Source organism: Oncorhynchus clarkii, chromosome 26 (genome assembly GCF_045791955.1).
Source record: "Oncorhynchus clarkii lewisi isolate Uvic-CL-2024 chromosome 26, UVic_Ocla_1.0, whole genome shotgun sequence".
Lineage (NCBI taxonomy): Eukaryota > Metazoa > Chordata > Actinopteri > Salmoniformes > Salmonidae > Oncorhynchus > Oncorhynchus clarkii.
The window spans coordinates 15,841,864-15,858,350 of record NC_092172.1 but is presented as its reverse complement, the minus strand read 5'-3'; the positions used below and the strand labels follow the sequence as shown (position 1 = coordinate 15,858,350).

Here is a 16,487-nt window from a genome sequence, read left to right as displayed (position 1 = left end):
TTTCTTACAATAAAGTGGTGGTCCAAACTGACCTAAGACAGGGAATTGTTACTAGGATTATATGTCAATAACTGTGAAAAACTGAGTTTAAATGTATTTGTCTATGGTGTATGTAAACTTCCAACTTCAACTGTATGTGGTCATTGAATGATTCTTAAACAACGGCCAACATAAACCAATTTCTGTTTGTTTCTCTCTTTCTCACTTATGTCGACACCTCACTGTTAACTTGTGTGTTGCTGAGCTCTAGGCAAAACACTGGGCGAGAAGTCACTCACATTCCAGAGAGCATTCAACACTGAACGTCAGGGTCACTTAATTACTAGGCACAATTTGTCTTGCCTCCTCTATGGAAATATGTGACAGTCGGGTACCAAACATAATTTAGTACCTGTAGTCATTGTTGTATATAATTTGGAGCATTTCAGACTGACATTGTGCTGCCCCTGTCCATCTTAACAAGACTGAAAGAACCGATGGTAGATAAGGGCGTAGGACGGGGGGGTGGGGCTGTCATATTGTTTCCAAAAGGTTGGAGGTCTATTACTCTGTAAAGAATAAGCTTTCAATACAGTACAATGAGGTTGAAAGGACTACATTGTAGCATAGCAGCTAACCAAAAAATAGCAGCTAACCAAAAAAAGGGGTCAATAGAACCATGTTCTGCTCTGGTGAAGTCCATTGGTGTAAAGCTGGAAACTCTTCACAATACCATTTTACCCTTCTTAGCCCAATCAATGAAGCAGGCAGCACTTCATCAAAGGATCTGCTAAAGGCCCTGGCTTCCCAACACATTCCACACTTTGACACCTCACAACCATCACGCATTCTCCCTCTGACTCAGTCTTCATTTTGTTCTGGTTGAGTTTAAAGACCACCCTCCTCACCTCATGCAACATGGAGGATAAGGCAGAGTGTTTGTTTGCAGTGACATAACTGCACACTGCCTGAAACTGTCACTTCTAGACTGTAGTTGTTGTGCTGTGGGCGAGATGCTGACCAAGTAAACAATGGGAGTCCTGTCCAGCCCTGTCCGACTGACTCCCATGCTCCAGTCAGACTAAGCTTCTTCTCTATGGTGTCTCTGTCATACCCCGCCAGGCCTCTCCTCTGTCTCCGGCATACCTCGCCAGGCCTCTCCTCTGTGTCTCTGGCATACCGCGCCAGGCCTCTCCTCTGTGTCTCTGTCATATCCCGCCAGGCCTCTCCTCTGTGCCTCTGGCATACCCCGCCAGGCCTCTCCTCTGTGCCTCTGGCATACCCCGCCAGGCCTCTCCTCTGTGTCTCTGGCATACCCCGCCAGGCCTCTCTGTGTCTCTGTCATACCCCGCCAGGCCTCTCCTCTGTGTCTCTGGCATACCCCGCCAGGCCTCTCTGTCATACCGCGCCAGGCCTCTCCTCTGTGTCTCTGGCATACCTCGCCAGGCCTCTCTGTGTCTCTGTCATACCCCACCAGGCCTCTCTGTGTCTCTGTCATACCCCGCCAGGCCTCTCCTCTGTGTCTCTGGCATACCTCCCCAGGCCTCTCCTCTGTGTCTCTGGCATACCCCCCCAGGCCTCTCCTCTGTGTCTCTGTCATACCCCGCCAGGCCTCTCCTCTGTGTCTCTGTCATACCCCCCCAGGCCTCTCCTCTGTGTCTCTGTCATACCCCCCCAGGTCTCTCCTCTGTGTCTCTGGCATACCCCCCCAGGCCTCTCCTCTGTGTCTCTGGCATACCCCGCCAGGCCTCTCCTCTGTCTCTGGCATACCCCCCCAGGCCTCTCCTCTGTGTCTCTCATACCTCGCCAGGCCTCTCCTCTGTGTCTCTGTCATACCCCCCCAGGCCTCTCCTCTGTGTCTCTGGCATACCCCCCCAGGCCTCTCCTCTGTGTCTCTGGCATACCCCGCCAGGCCTCTCCTCTGTGTCTCTGTCATACCCCGCTAGGCCTCTCCTCTGTGTCTCTGTCATACCTCGCCAGGCCTCTCCTCTGTGTCTCTGTCATACCTCGCCAGGCCTCTCCTCTGTGTCTCTGTCATACCTCGCCAGGCCTCTCCTCTGTGTCTTTCATACCTCGCCAGGCCTCTCCTCTGTGTCTCTGTCATACCCCGCCAGGCCTCTCCTCTGTGTCTCTGTCATACCCTGCCAGGCCTCTCCTCTGTGTCTCTGTCATACCTCGCCAGGCCTCTCCTCTGCTTTACTATCCTGCCGTTTACTCAGATATGTAAGGAGGTGTTGTTAGATTTATAGATCCACATGGTTAGAGCTCCTCTCATTCCTCAGGATTCCAGCTAGTCTCTCATTGGACTCTCACCTAAAACAATACCCCATTACCTAAAAATGCTTGATATTTTGCTACGGCAACTCAGACATTTTGCATGGCAATATGCAATAAATCTGTCCAATTTGGCCCGAAAATGCACTGACGAGGGAAAAGTTTGACGTGTGGCTTGTTAAAATGTATGTGTTTTACAGGGCCAGCTATAGTAGTACGGGGTCCCTAGAGCAAATTAGAGTTAAGTGTCTTGTTAGCTCGAGTATTCGAACCAGCGACCTTTCGGTTACTGGCCCAACTCTCAAACCGCTAGACTACCTGCTGGCCTTAGGAACCACATTATGCGGTAAAAGTGCGGTGATTGGTTAAAATTGCAAGCCCTCCTTTGTACTTTGATAATATTGTGACAATTTGACTGTTTTATGAGGAAATAGTGTGGTGATTGCATATTATGAAAGGAATCATTAATTTTGCAACAAAAGAAATGGCCACATCATCACAGACTCCTGGAGGGCCTGAATAAGACTCGGTGAGGTATTTTCATAAAGGCTGCATAGCAGCTGCCTCTTGATTTATAGAAGTTGGATCCCTGTCAAAAATGAAGTGTTGACAACATGGTCATGTTTGTCTCCCAGTTCAGTGTTTTTCTAAAAAGGTTTTGAGGATATAGTGTGCCTGCTATTTGGTCAGGTGGTGGGATATGAACTCATTTTGGGATTGGTTTCAGCTCTAGTACCTCAATACACAGCTGTAACGCAAGCCCATTGTGAAATATGGAAAAGTACTTTTAGCCCATATCATCGCAGTGCATTTGGTTCAGCTCAATTTAGGGATATGACATGTTATACAACAGCTTTTATCTGTTTGATATATTAAGTTAAATTAGCCTTGCGATGTGGGAGCCTGTCAATGCAGGAATGCAAGGTAAGAGTAATGTTCCTTTAAACACCAAAAAGATTGATAACACACTTTTCAAATGATCTTGCATACTTTCACTTCTGGACCAAAGAGATCAGGCTGTGATTTCCTTTTGTACCCCTTACCTCAAAAGCTGTGAGTAGGCAGGCAATGGTGTAGGCTGTTTGGAGGCTTAGATACCACCCTTCATTTAAAGGAGATGGGCATTTCCATCAACGTACCCATAGGCACAACAGTGAAGTTCATAGGAGCATGTCAAATTAAAGCTAAGAGTCTATTTTTGGTGAAATAAAGGTACTTTAAAAAAAAATCATTATATTATAAAAATTGACTTAAGTGAAGGCTTTGACTTCTGGATAAACAGATGGAAAAGGGGTCTTAAACATCTACCAAAAAAGTCTTAAGGTATCAGAAATGCATAAAAACACAATGTTGATGAAAAGCCCTGCCAACTAACGTCAACACCTTATATTTCGTTTTGGAGAAATTGTATACCTTCTGTAAGTTTATGAAATATTCCCCCAAAAACCCACATATGTTTAAGATATTTTCTCATTTCTCTCCCTCATGAGGGAGGATAATGAAAGTTCACAGAAGTAACAAGTGAAGGTAGACCTACCAATTGGTTATAGTGTTTCTACTGATAACAATTTTGTTTATGAATTAAGTGATTAAAACTGGTTATGCCAAATTGATAACTGGATTACAAAAAAATCTAACTGAATTACTGCAACTGAATTGGCTACAATGGGAAATCCTAATAGTCACGACACAGTTGGGTCACCTGCTACTGTCCTCCCTTCCACTGGCATACTGTTATGTTCAGCTCATAACTGTTTTCTTTGTGTTTCTGTTGTCTGGTTTTCAAACAAAGAGTGTTATAACAGTCTTGACAACCCATTCCTCTCTCACTCGCCATTTAATGTCACCTCTCTCAGCTCTTACTGACATCTGCCCACGAGCCCCCTCTTTCCATTTGCGGTGTAGTTTGAATCATACAAATATAATTAATAGAATAGACCCATCCCTTCAGACCACTGCAATTTAGCTGGTACACAATTTTTGAAATTTGAAATGAATTGTAATTTTAACTAATTTCTGTCACAAAGATAGCTGCTGGTCCACCCACCGTCGAATGTCAACTTAAATGGTCTATTCTATTATCTATATTTCTCTCGTTTCCGTAGGTTTCCTATGAAGGATTGACAGTATAATTTTTAAACAACAGACTCCTATTCAAGTCAACATTCTCTGATCTGTGGACCTCCAACCATCTATGTGGTACCATTTGAATGTTGAAATGTCCATTTTACTCCCAAATATGCCACCCAGAGTGGCCCATATTCAAGAGCATGTTGTTAATCAACCGATGGTGGGCACAACTTAAAAAGGGTCTAAGCCAATGTTTCCCAACCTTTTTCGGTTACTGTACCACCAACTGAATTTTACTCTGCCCGGAGTACCCCTCTACGCAGACGACACCATTCTGTGTACTCCAGGCCCTTCTTTGAACACTGGGTTAACTAACTACCAGACGAGCTTCAATGCCATACAACTCTCCTTCCGTGGCCTCCAACTGCTCTTAAATGCAAGTAAAACTAAATGCATGCTCTTCAACCGATCGCTGCCCACACCTGCCTGCCCGTCCATCATCACTACTCTGGACGGTTCTGACTTAGAGTATGTGGACAACTACAAATACCTAGGTGTCTGGTTAAGACTGTAAACTCTCCTTCCAGACTCACATTAAGCATCTCCAATCCAAAATTAAATCTAGAATCAGCTTCCTATTTCGCAACAAAGCATCCTTCACTCATGCTGCCCAACATACCCTCTTCAAACGGACTATCCTACAAAATAGCCTCCAACCCTCAGACTGCATCCAATTTGCTGAGTTATCACAGTGCCATCCGTTTTGTCACCAAAGCCCCATATACTACCCACCATTGCGACCTGTATGCTCTTGTTGGCTGGCCCTCACTTCATATGCGTCACCAAACCCACTGGCTCCAGGTCATCTATAAGTCTTTGCTAGGTAAAGCCCTGCCTTATCTCAGCTCACTGGTCACCATAGCAGCACCCACCCGTAGCACGCGCTCCAGCAGGTATATTTCACTGGTCACCCCGAAAGCGATTTCCTCCTTCGGCCGCCTTTCCTTCCAGTTCTCTACTGCCAATGACTGGAACGAACAGCAAACATCTCTGAAGCTGGAGACCCATATCTCCCTCACTAGCTTTAAGCACCAGCTGTCAGAGCAGCTCATAGATCACTCCACCTGTACACAGCCCACATGTAATTAGCCCATCCAACTACCTCATCCCCATACTGTTGTCTATTTATTTATTTTGCTCCTTTCCACCCCAGTATCTCTACTTGCACAGTCATCTTCTGCACATCGATCACTCGTGTTTAATTGCTATGTTGTAATTATTTTGCCACTATGGCCTATTTATTACCTTACCTCTGTTATCCTACCTCATTTGCACCTACTGTATATAGACTTTTCCTATTGTATTATTGACTGTAGGTTTGTTTATTCCATTTGTAACTCTGTTGTTGTTGTTGTTTGTGTTGCACTGCTTTGCTTTATCTTGGCCAGGCTGCAGTTGTAAATGAGAACTTTTTCTCAAGTAGCCTACCTGGTTAAATAAAATAGTTTCCCCTTGTGCATTTTACCACTAACCCTATGGTCTCATGAGTCTTCTCAAGATACCCTCTGTGGATAGACCAAGTAACCTCCAAGGGGTCCTTTTAATGTTATATGAAGAATTCCCAATAAATTATAAAATAGTATGAGGAGTCTGTAAGCTTTTAAATTATATACATCTCAACCGTTTATCCTTTCCATTGATTAAAATGTGGATGAATACCTGCCATGTCATTATTTTGTTCAATCGAGATGAATTTGCCTTAATCTTTCTGTACTAATATTATATAAAGGCCTAATTAAATTGGTGCTAATTCATCACCTACTGTTAGTAGCCATGTATTAATCTACAATGCGCATTTTCGCACGCTCTCTGTTTCAAAGCCATATCAGATATCTTGAATGTAAAACAGGGCTTTGATCTCAATGATCGTTGAGAAATAGAACGTATACCTACAGAAAGCTAAAACGCTCCTTTAATATGGACAACTGGTTGCATCCAAGGTCATTTTTATCCCTGCAATTTCATGTTGAAACGTCATACATCACGAGGGGCACACGAGGAAGGGAGAGAGTGTGAGAGGCTCGCTCATTACAGCAGCCAACCCCAACCTAACGACAGGCAAGCACTGCGTATACACTTTTATTACAGGAATCACGAGTATAATGCGCACTTTACTCTTTGACAAATTCATGGGTTTATCCGCCCCAAAATTAGGACGTTTTGTAGGGATGGGGGAAAACACTTATACAGTAACATATTTTGGACAATATTATATCAATACTTTTGCCTTAACTTTGACTTCGCTAGGGAGCGTCAGCTAGCCCTAGTCAGCTGTACCTGCGCCTATAGCTTTTTCTCCATCTTCTTTTTGAATAGTGAGCCAACATGTTTTCAGCACTTTTATTTCCATGACTGATCAAAACACGTTTTCTCATGGCTCTCTCTTGTCCCTCTGCAGCAGACATATAGTGAGCAATATGTTTGGAACCTTAAATCGCAGTCAAATCACAGTATAGAATCGCAATACATATAGAACCATGAGAATCGCAATACATATTACATCGGCACCTATCATGATAATATTGTATCGTGAGTTCCGTGGCAAGTCCCAGCCCTAATGTTTTGATTTTGTGGTGACCAGGTAGAATGTGCAACTTGCATCAATGTGACCAATTCCATTTTTTTATTTTACTCACACAACCAAAGGGTCGCAGTCTGAAGCCCTGCATATTGGAAATTTGTGAAATTGAAGGACCATGTGCCAGTCAGGTGTCCCACACCGGGTTAATAAGGGGGAATCTGATTCCTGTCAAAGTAGCAGCACTCTACATCATGAGGTCTGTTCCAATGATCATGAGGTCTTACCTGGAAAGCCCTTGTCAGTATGTTTAACCATATCCTAGTAGCCTGATGGATATCATTTGAATGATAAGTACAGCGACGTCTTGTCATGGAAATATAACATAGACACATGTCTAAGATCAAACTATCTGATGTCCTCTTTTTGGTCTCTTGTTCAAGTCTTGGCTGAAGATGTACTTTTCAGTGGAGAATTTGCACAGGACCAAGTGGATATGTCATTCTAAAATGGTGAGAGACTCCTTAAATATTAAGCAAAAAGTTAAGATCTCCCCCCCCATATTTTTTAAATGTATTTTATTGTATTTTTTTGTCTGGTCACTTTTGTGTGTAAGTCAAATAGCCTATTTTTTATTATTATTTTTAAATTAAAATGTTCTGCATTTTAATGGCAGATTTTGTGCTAGCAATGGATTGGTATAATTTATTAGAATTTCCATTTGACTATTTGCATAGCCTGATCCATAGGGGCAATGTCTAGTTTGCCTGATAGGGTCTGATAGGTTTGTAGGGGGTTTCTGTGCAGACTTGCCTACTTTTCTCATTTCCCACCTGGCTGCATGGGGAATTAATGAATTATGATGCTGGTTCTGATTCCAGCTGACACTCATTGCCACTGGTTTGCCTCAATACTACATACTACCCCCCCCCCCCCCCCCGCAATGATTACCAGGCCTCGTGCTGCTTGATATAATCTGCCCCCTGAGTTTAAATCAAAGCGGAATTCATTGTGTACATAAGAGCAGAATGAATCTGGTCATGACTGTAAAACAACATTTGTGACACATTCTTTGAATTCCCCAATGGCAAAACCGTTTTAATCTTCCTCTGCTTGTTTTTATTTTAACAAAACTGTGTACATATGAATCAAAAAATTCCTCCTTTGGGCCTGACTTCCTCTAATGAAGGAATTTGACCAGACTTGACCAGTAAACATTTGTTTCATTTCTCTTGTCTCCCCCCAAATCCCTGTTGTAATGTGGAATGTGGTACGTACTTCCGGGAAGGATGCTGGAGTTATTCAAACTGTGTGTACTGTTGGTGCGGAGTGGGCAGTGGATGTGATACTGTGACTATGGTTCGCGCTAGTGGAGTGATCTTGACTGGGGGGACCGGCATCTCTGGGTGTTATTGTTTCATGGTGTCAGGGTCTGAAACAGCATGCTTAGACTATCTGGGTCAGACTAGGACGCTTGCCACGTCACAGTATTGCTGTCTCCTCCTGGCCAGTCCAGAGACCCAGGGGGAGGTGCTGGGCTGGCTGGTTGTATCACCAGGCTGTGTCACCAAAGCTGACATGTCGCACGGCACGTCGTTCCTGTGTGTTTGTAAAACTAAATACAACAGTGCATTCCACATACAGGATGTCGTCCAAGTCGGGGATAATAGAATCATGTGTTTGTCAGGAAGATCTTCATGAGTAATCAATGCTTTGGCTGCCAGCGAAACAGAAAATCCCCAGGAAACGGCACTGGCAGTGAGCTGGAGTACATGGCAGCCTTGTCCATGATGAAAACCACAGTGAGCTCATCAGGAAATGTGAATACTCAGGATACATGGAGCTAATATGTTGTGCTCCCAGAATAAGCTAATATCCTTATTCTGGGAGCACATAGTTATGTTACACAGTTTGGCAGAACTAACCCCTCTGTTGAAGTAATTATAATCACTCTTTTGCGCTCGCCCACACACGCACGCACACACCAAAAATCACTGTTATTTCCTTGTTTTCCATAAAATGGAAATATACTCACAAGGACTTCATTCCAGCTCCATTGAATCAAAACAAGCCATTGAGCTGTGAGACCGTCCACTGTCCACCTCTCCGTCCGCCCTGGAACTGGAAAATGTGTGGATAGGAGCCAGGAGGGGAGCCAGCCTCAGCTTTTGGCACAGGAGCACAGCTCAGAGGCCACATAGCCTCCTGTGGCCTTCCCCTTCCTCACTGCCCAGCTCCATGGTGGCTCTCCCCTGCCAGTCACCGCCTCTGTTTACGTGGAGCGGTGGAAATGTGCTGACTGCAAGACCAAAATGCCTGCGGACATACTTGAGATGCCTCTCGCAGTGCTAAGAGATGTCCTAATTTGTCTGGAATGTCCGTTCTCTTGACATGACCCACCTGTAAATCACGGTGTCTTGTCCCACACCTTCTCTCTGCCTCCATTCTGTATGAGAGGTTCGCGGGTGAAACCACGACACCCAGACATTTTTACTGAAACCATTCCCCTTGTCACAAGAGCTTCTTCGCAGAGACCATAGTTGGGTGAAGTTCACCAGTGACACTGCAGAGGAGACCTATGTTTCACATTTGCCAGCCCAGTTTTGGGGCTCCCTGTTGTCATAGCAGAAGCAGTCCACACTGACCTAGTGATTGAGGGCAGGGCAGGAGACATATTCGAGCTGGATTGATCCTGAGGATAGACCAAGGCCGATTAATGACAACTGCTTTAGCATGAGGTGCTAACCCCAGCTCTTGTGCCTAACCAGCTAACAGTGCTATATGATAGACAGCTATAAATGCTGTATTGTTGACTTATCTGAATTGCTGTGTTTAAGAGCAGCATGTCATGACAGTCCTGTATTGCCATTAAAATGAAGTATGAAACGGCACCTGTCCTTGACCCTGTCTGTGAGGCCATGTCTTTCTCCAATGCCAGGTCATTGACCTCCCACAGCCCTCATCCTGTGTGGCGGGCAGAGTGCAGTACCATAGACCCAGAGCCCTGGATAGGCAGTCAGCTGGAAAACTAAAGGCCAGTGTCCCCTGTGTAATGCACTGCCATTGTCTTGGTGTGTTTTTCCAGTTGCACTTTTCACACTATCAGGGATATAGCATAACACACAGACTGTCTTCCTGGTCTGGAGTGGTACAACAACAGTAGAAAGTGCTACTGGTCCGCGTGAGGGGTGTATAACTCTGAGCCAGTCATATGAAGTTTGGGGGGCCTCACTGTTTTTTCAGGTGAAAAACAAGCGGAGATCTAAAAACAGGCAGAAGAAAGGCCACGGTTGGAGGGTGGCTTAGTGACAGCGATAGGGAGAGAGGAGTGGGCCTGGGCCCGGCAGGAAGCACCTGTCCCTGGGACATTATCACAGGGCTCCCAGGCAGGGGCTCCACAGGCTGACGCATAAGCACATTGTGTTTCTCTGCGGTCCAGGACAAAGCTGTTTACCCTCTGCTGTACCCTCATCAAACACACTGTACTCTTCAAATGGGCCGACCTGTTGTTTTTGTATTTGCTTTGCTTCGCACAACTGCATAGAATACGGTTTTACTTATTGTAAACAGCACTGCACAAACTAATAACTATATAATGATGAGTAAATTATTCAAGTATGGTATTGCTCTGTGTGTTAATTAATATGTTACAAACCAATGAATGGGGGCCTCACAGGTCAGAGAGCAGGGTACAGCGCTCCACCTGTAGGCCACCGCCATCTACGGTGTGTGTGTGTGTGTGTGTGTGTGAGGATGCAGCATAACAATAGAGGTAGAGTAATGTCAGGTTTGGAATATGATGGCAAAGCCCTGCTCTTATCCCGCCAGCGGCAGCCTTCGGGAAAATCCTTGGGAGTTTTCTTGGACTGTAGAAGGGGTTTCCAGCACTGAAGAGCATCCATCCCTGCGTTTAATACTGAGTCTTCTCTGAATTTACACTCCATCCGCTTGTCACATGTTGGAAATGCATGTAGTTCTACCCTTGGACCCAAGGAACACGTTTGAAAGATCTTACTAAGACGACTTTAGTTAACTAGGTTTATTAACCCACTTAGCCTACTTTTTCTGAAATGAAACTCTAATAAAGTTCATATCTGGTCACCAACATTCACCCCTTGGTTTGGAACACCCTTGAGTGTAGTGAATAGCATGTGAGTGCTCAAGGCTGGGTTTGAGAGGTTGCAGTGATTGGAGCAGAATTAAGCTGAAATTAAACTGACAGTGGATTGGTTTAAGAGAAGGAATGCCTAATCCTTTTTCTATTTGCGTTTTAATGCATCTCAGATTGAAATAAGTTACATGTGGTGAACCAGCCGTATGTTTTTAATTTATTGTGTTTTAAAATAAATCTGAAGTATTTACCCCCAAGTGAAGAAATCTTCCCATGAGACTTTGAATGTGAGGAACTCTGCAGAGCTGTCTGTATTTTCATGTTATTCTAGCACAACAAATTACATTTTGCCCCCCCATACACTTTTAGAAATGATCGAAATATGGACCCTGAAATTCTCCACGTTGTTTGCGTTGCAGTTTTAGACATCGACTTCCTAGCTTATTACTTATTACTTAGCTTCCCCCATCTTCCTGGCCTAGGCTGTCTGTTGAATTATTGCGGTCCTTTATGACCAGCTAAAAATATCCATCTCTAAAATGAACCATATGTTCCGGGTTGCATAACAGATCACAGGGAACCACAGAGCTGTGGGGACCGAGGGAAATAAGGATGGATGTGAGATGCCAGTTGTCGGCAGTCGTCCGCTGTGTGATGGAGCTCTCCAGTCAGACCAGTTGGCCTACAGTACATCACAGGACTGCCTGCGCTCTACTTTCCACTTTGCACTCTGGTACCTGTGGTTTGAAGCTGGCTAGCTTTGTTTTGTTGTTTGTGTCACGCTGACCCTGAAGATGTTCTCAGGAAGTGTCGTCTGTGTGCCTCCTGTTTGCTGGGCTTCCTCCTGGCCTCCTATGAAGATAGCCTCCATCTCAGCTCAAGACTTCCTACCATGTGGCTGCTCTGTGTTGCCCCGGCTGCTGGGGAAACTCAAATAGCCCTGGCACATGTTTGGAGTTCAGCTCTGTCCACTGTCCTGTCCATCCTCCAGAGTTGATAAAGCAGCAGATGTCTATGCCGGCCAGGTTGCAGCCCGGTAATGACCCGCTCACCCCCTGCCAACCCCGCCACCTCAGACACCACTTTCCTGCAAGTCATTGTCTTGTCTTCCTGAGAAACAGGCCCTTGAAGTGAAGCGGAAAGAGAGAGAGGAGGATAAGATGGACCTCGAAGATGGAGAGGAGGGGAGCGTACACAACACATCTGTTGTCGTGTTTTTGTCCTGACCACAAAGTCTTGGCAATCACTTTGCTTTCAGACTGTGTCAGCATTTCACTGGCATCGGTTGGATGCACTTTGTTTTGGAAACATGTTTTGTGTTCATGCAGCATTGCGGTATTACTGTTACTACGTTTGAGTAGGCACGTCTGAATGGGATGTTGTCCTTCATTACAAATACCTTGTTGCCTTGCAACCTTTCCACTGTGCATGATTCACCTACCTAGTCTGGAGAATAGAACTTAATGTGTTCGGTCAACAAAGTCTCCTCAAAGGCTTTAATTCAGACAAAGTCTGATCTCAATAGCTTGTTGCTCTTGTGTAGTATTCTCATTTATCAGAACCGACCAGATAAACCCGGGTTAAATCTAATGCGACATACTGTAGAGAGAATGTTGTGTTGGAGAGATTCCACCCTGGGAATGCTCTTCATTCCTGTCGGAGGAGTTGGGAAAGTGTTTTCCCATCAACGTGTCCTTTTTCCAGTTCCAGACGTCCTTCTCTTTCACCCAGCTCAGTCTTGCATCACATTTGTTAATGCTCAGAAGGGAGGAGACATCTACATTTTATTACCATACAGAGGAACTGAAGAGTGCGTTTGATGTTTGTTTGTTTGGCTATGTCATTTTGGAACTGATCAACTTAGGAAATCAAACTATGAAACCAGTATTTTTTTAAATCTGAATTTGTGGTGTGGCGATGTACCATTTCATACCATGTCATAAGCCTATATTAACTCCATTCCCCATTTTTCAACTGGAGGACACCAGTAAATGGTTGCATCAGATTTCTTTCTAGGGGTGTCTTGTAAAGACTGCCCAGTGTGTGTGTCCCTGACTGACGGTCTGGAGTTTCAGCCCCAGTGCCCACAGCATAGCTGTTTGTTTGTCCCCTGGGCAGTTATTACAGCGGCATACTGTACATTTTCACAGTATTAGAATACAGCCCTGACCACAAACTAGGCTTCAGTTCGGTGGGACTGTTCCCCATGCTTTTCTGTGCCGATTCTTAGCAGGTCAAGTTGCAGATCCAGTGTCGCTATCTGAAAGGGTGGACTAGGGGGGAGCCACGCCACACAGAGCCACATGATGCAGAGAGCTCAGTCGGTGGCAGGGCAACAATGTGCTAAAGGACAAAGATCCCAGAGTCGGTTAGCCAATGAGTTCCATTGTCACTTGACTGTGGTCTAATTTGAGACCAGGGACTGTCCTCGCCGTGACTCAGCGTGTGTGTGTACGTGTGTGTCTCTGTTCACCACGTGGGTGTGTAAGTGTAGTCGTGTACGTTTACACCATGCGTATGTGTTTATTCTTGTACTGTATGTTTCTTGACAAGCCATGCACCTGTTGCACTGCAGTGAACATATTTTGCTTGATCTCTCCAAACAGTCTGCTGGTACTGTGTGTGTCAGTCACAGCTGGCGGCAGGCAGGGGCTCCCTGGAGCTGCTACCTGGAGTGGTGCCTAGAATCACTGCTTTGCTCCCTCTGTGTGTGTGTGTGTGTGTGTGTGTGTGTGTGTGTGTGTGTGTGTGTGTGGCAGATAGGCCCTCACACAGCAGGAGAAACAACACGTTCAGGGCATGCTTGGATGCACTTCCTACTATGGGATGATTGACAGTAGAGTAAGTTTTCAGCTCCTTTCAGTTTGACAGACAGCTACTGGTCCTTGGACTTATTTTTCTTGTGTCTCTCATGCAAGTCATCCTCCTCCCTGTCCTCTGGTTAATATAATAATATAATGTAATTTACAGTGCCATTAAGCAGGTGCTTTTATTCAAAGTGACTAAGTCATGCATGCATACTTTTTACATTTGGTTGGTCCCAGGAATCGAACCCACTAGTCCTCATCTACTCTGCTTTTTCTTCAATTTCCCCCTTCTCCTCATTCCACCTCTCTCCACCTGTATGACTGGTGCTGATATTAGTGTATCAGGTTAGCATCTCCGGTGTTGTGACTAAAGTCCCTGTCAGTCAACTCTTACTCAGTCGGTTGTTCTCTATTCAGACTTCTTAGTAAGCCTAGCTACTTGAGTCTAAGCTAATATTTGCAGAGAGAGAAATCCTTCAAAACATGATTGCTTTCCAGTCAGTCACTGGCACGTGAAGAGGGATAGGATATCTTCATTGGTGTTATTTAGTAGACTGTCTGGCTGTTATTCAGCCTACCTAAGGCACCGGGCACGTGGAGGGGGGGTAGAAGTAAACTGTGGACCCAATGAAGTGTCTTTGAACCCAGTCCAGAGCCTCTCCTCAGACCTCCGTGGTAGCGTGAGCATAACAACTTTGCAGAAGATGGCCATTGGTATTGTTTAAGCAAAACAAGACCCCCTTCCTCCTCCTACACACACATACACACACACACACACAAGTCCTCTGCTTCCATCCCCCATTTTGGCGTATCTCTGCTTATCTCCCAAGGTATGCGGTCCGAAAGCTGTTTATCTCCTTTCCGACAGTGATTAATGACATATACCTAGAATATTTTTGGATGTGTTCACAGTTATCTGCAATTGTCCTTAGGTCCTGTCTGGGCCCTGGCCCAGTATGTATGACACTCCCCCACAATGCAGCTTTTCCAGATTTCCTGCTGTCAATTGTGTCTGTTGGTGGAAGGTGGCATCCTGGTTCAAGCCCCCGGGCGTCAAGCACAGCTCCCTCTCTCTCTTTCTCTCTCTTCCTCTCTCTCTCATCCTGTCTTACACCACCCACCCACCTTCTCTTTTCATTTGATTTTCTCTCTGTCCATCCATCTATCCATCCTCTCTTCCCCCCTGCTCCTCTCTCCTCTCCCTCCGTCAGTCCACTGTTCTTCCAGGAGCAGTCTACATACTGTCCCACAGCCAGGCCAGCTCGGCCTCCAGCACAAACACACAATATTTACTCACTCTGGCTGCCTGCCTGCCTCTCACATGCTGCTCTCGACACTCCATCATCCTCATAATTTCTCTGTTTTCCTCTTAGGTCTGTATGGTTTTTGTCCTAACACCTCTTTTCTATCCCTCTGCACTCCTCTTCTTTCAATCTTCCCATATTCCCCCCCCCCCCCCCCTGTCCCCTCTCCCTTTCTCTTGCTCACCAGTACTTCATGTTCCCATTAGATTACATATATTTTCTGCTGTGTCATTTCTAATGTTTATAAATCAAGTTGAGATGGTTCAGTAGTGGAGTAAAAGTTAAAACAACATGATCCCGAACTGATACGTTTTATCCCAGAAAAAGGAAGAAGTGGTGCATTTTTTTCTGACATGGGGTTTTATGTCAATTAGTCATTATCTTGTTTATGTTTTAATGATAACATGGGATTTCCTGCTTGAACGACCAGAGTTGGCTTAAGTATCCACTATTACATTCTTCATGTTAATCCCAGTGTTATCCAATACAATCCTACTTTTGTCATGTTCATCTTATCCTAAACGTTTTTATGCTTATCCAACTGAGTACATAGCAGCCTACTGTTTCACAGTAAAAGTCAGTACTTTTGGTTTCAGTACCTTTTTGTCATACTTTTCTTTCTGCCTAGAACCAGACTGATATCAAACCCCTCTGACGAGCAGTGAGGAATGTGAACCAGTGCCATTTCCCTCTCTGTGGTGAGAGTATTCAGCAGTAGCACTAATGCACTGAAACAGGACATCCTGTGCATCCTCTCCACAATGGCGTCAATGGCCTCCTAACTAGCGTAATACCTTCCTATTCACACTGAAGGGTTACCAGCATCGGCTCTCCTGGGGACACCGGCTAGAATACGGCCTCCGCTCTCAACACAACAACACTGGCTTCCAGTAACCACTCTGGAAAAGCCACTGGGTGTCTTGTACTCTGCCTGTGCCCATTTCATCTGCACCTGAGGGCAGACTGTGTTCCTGTTTAGAGTTCCAGTACAGGTGCTCATGTATGTGTGTTATACTTTGTGTTTTTTCCAGTTCTGCCAGCCAGGAGGATGGAGGCTGTCCCGAGAGAGGAAAGCTCCCACCTTCTTCACGGTGGTGTTGACGGACATCGACTCAGATAGACACTACTGCTCCTGCCTCACCTTCTACGAGGCAGAGGTCAACCTGCAGGTGAGATGGCCTGTTGTACTCCTCAACCCCCAACCCCCCTACATGCATATCTTAGTGTTATAGCCAAAGCCACTTACAAGGGCATTATGTAAAATATTATAGCAAATCTAATGTATATCTCTTACAGCTTACCCATAGTTGCCCTATTCAAAGCAATCCGTTATACCGTGCCTTGCAAAGGTATTCATCCCCATT

The 16,487-nt window shown here is 45.2% G+C and overlaps 1 protein-coding gene across 3 annotated transcripts in view; it reads left to right on the top strand.

Annotated features, from left to right (window-relative positions):
* Window positions 1–16,487, top strand: part of LOC139384484 (myotubularin-related protein 13-like) — a 144,836-nt gene that overhangs the window by 52,674 nt on the left and 75,675 nt on the right. For all 3 annotated transcript variants that reach the window (XM_071129273.1, XM_071129272.1, XM_071129271.1), the window contains exon 3: window positions 16,155–16,292. In XM_071129273.1, the coding sequence (XP_070985374.1) occupies window positions 16,155–16,292 (138 nt within the window). The remainder of the gene's footprint in view (window positions 1–16,154; window positions 16,293–16,487) is intronic.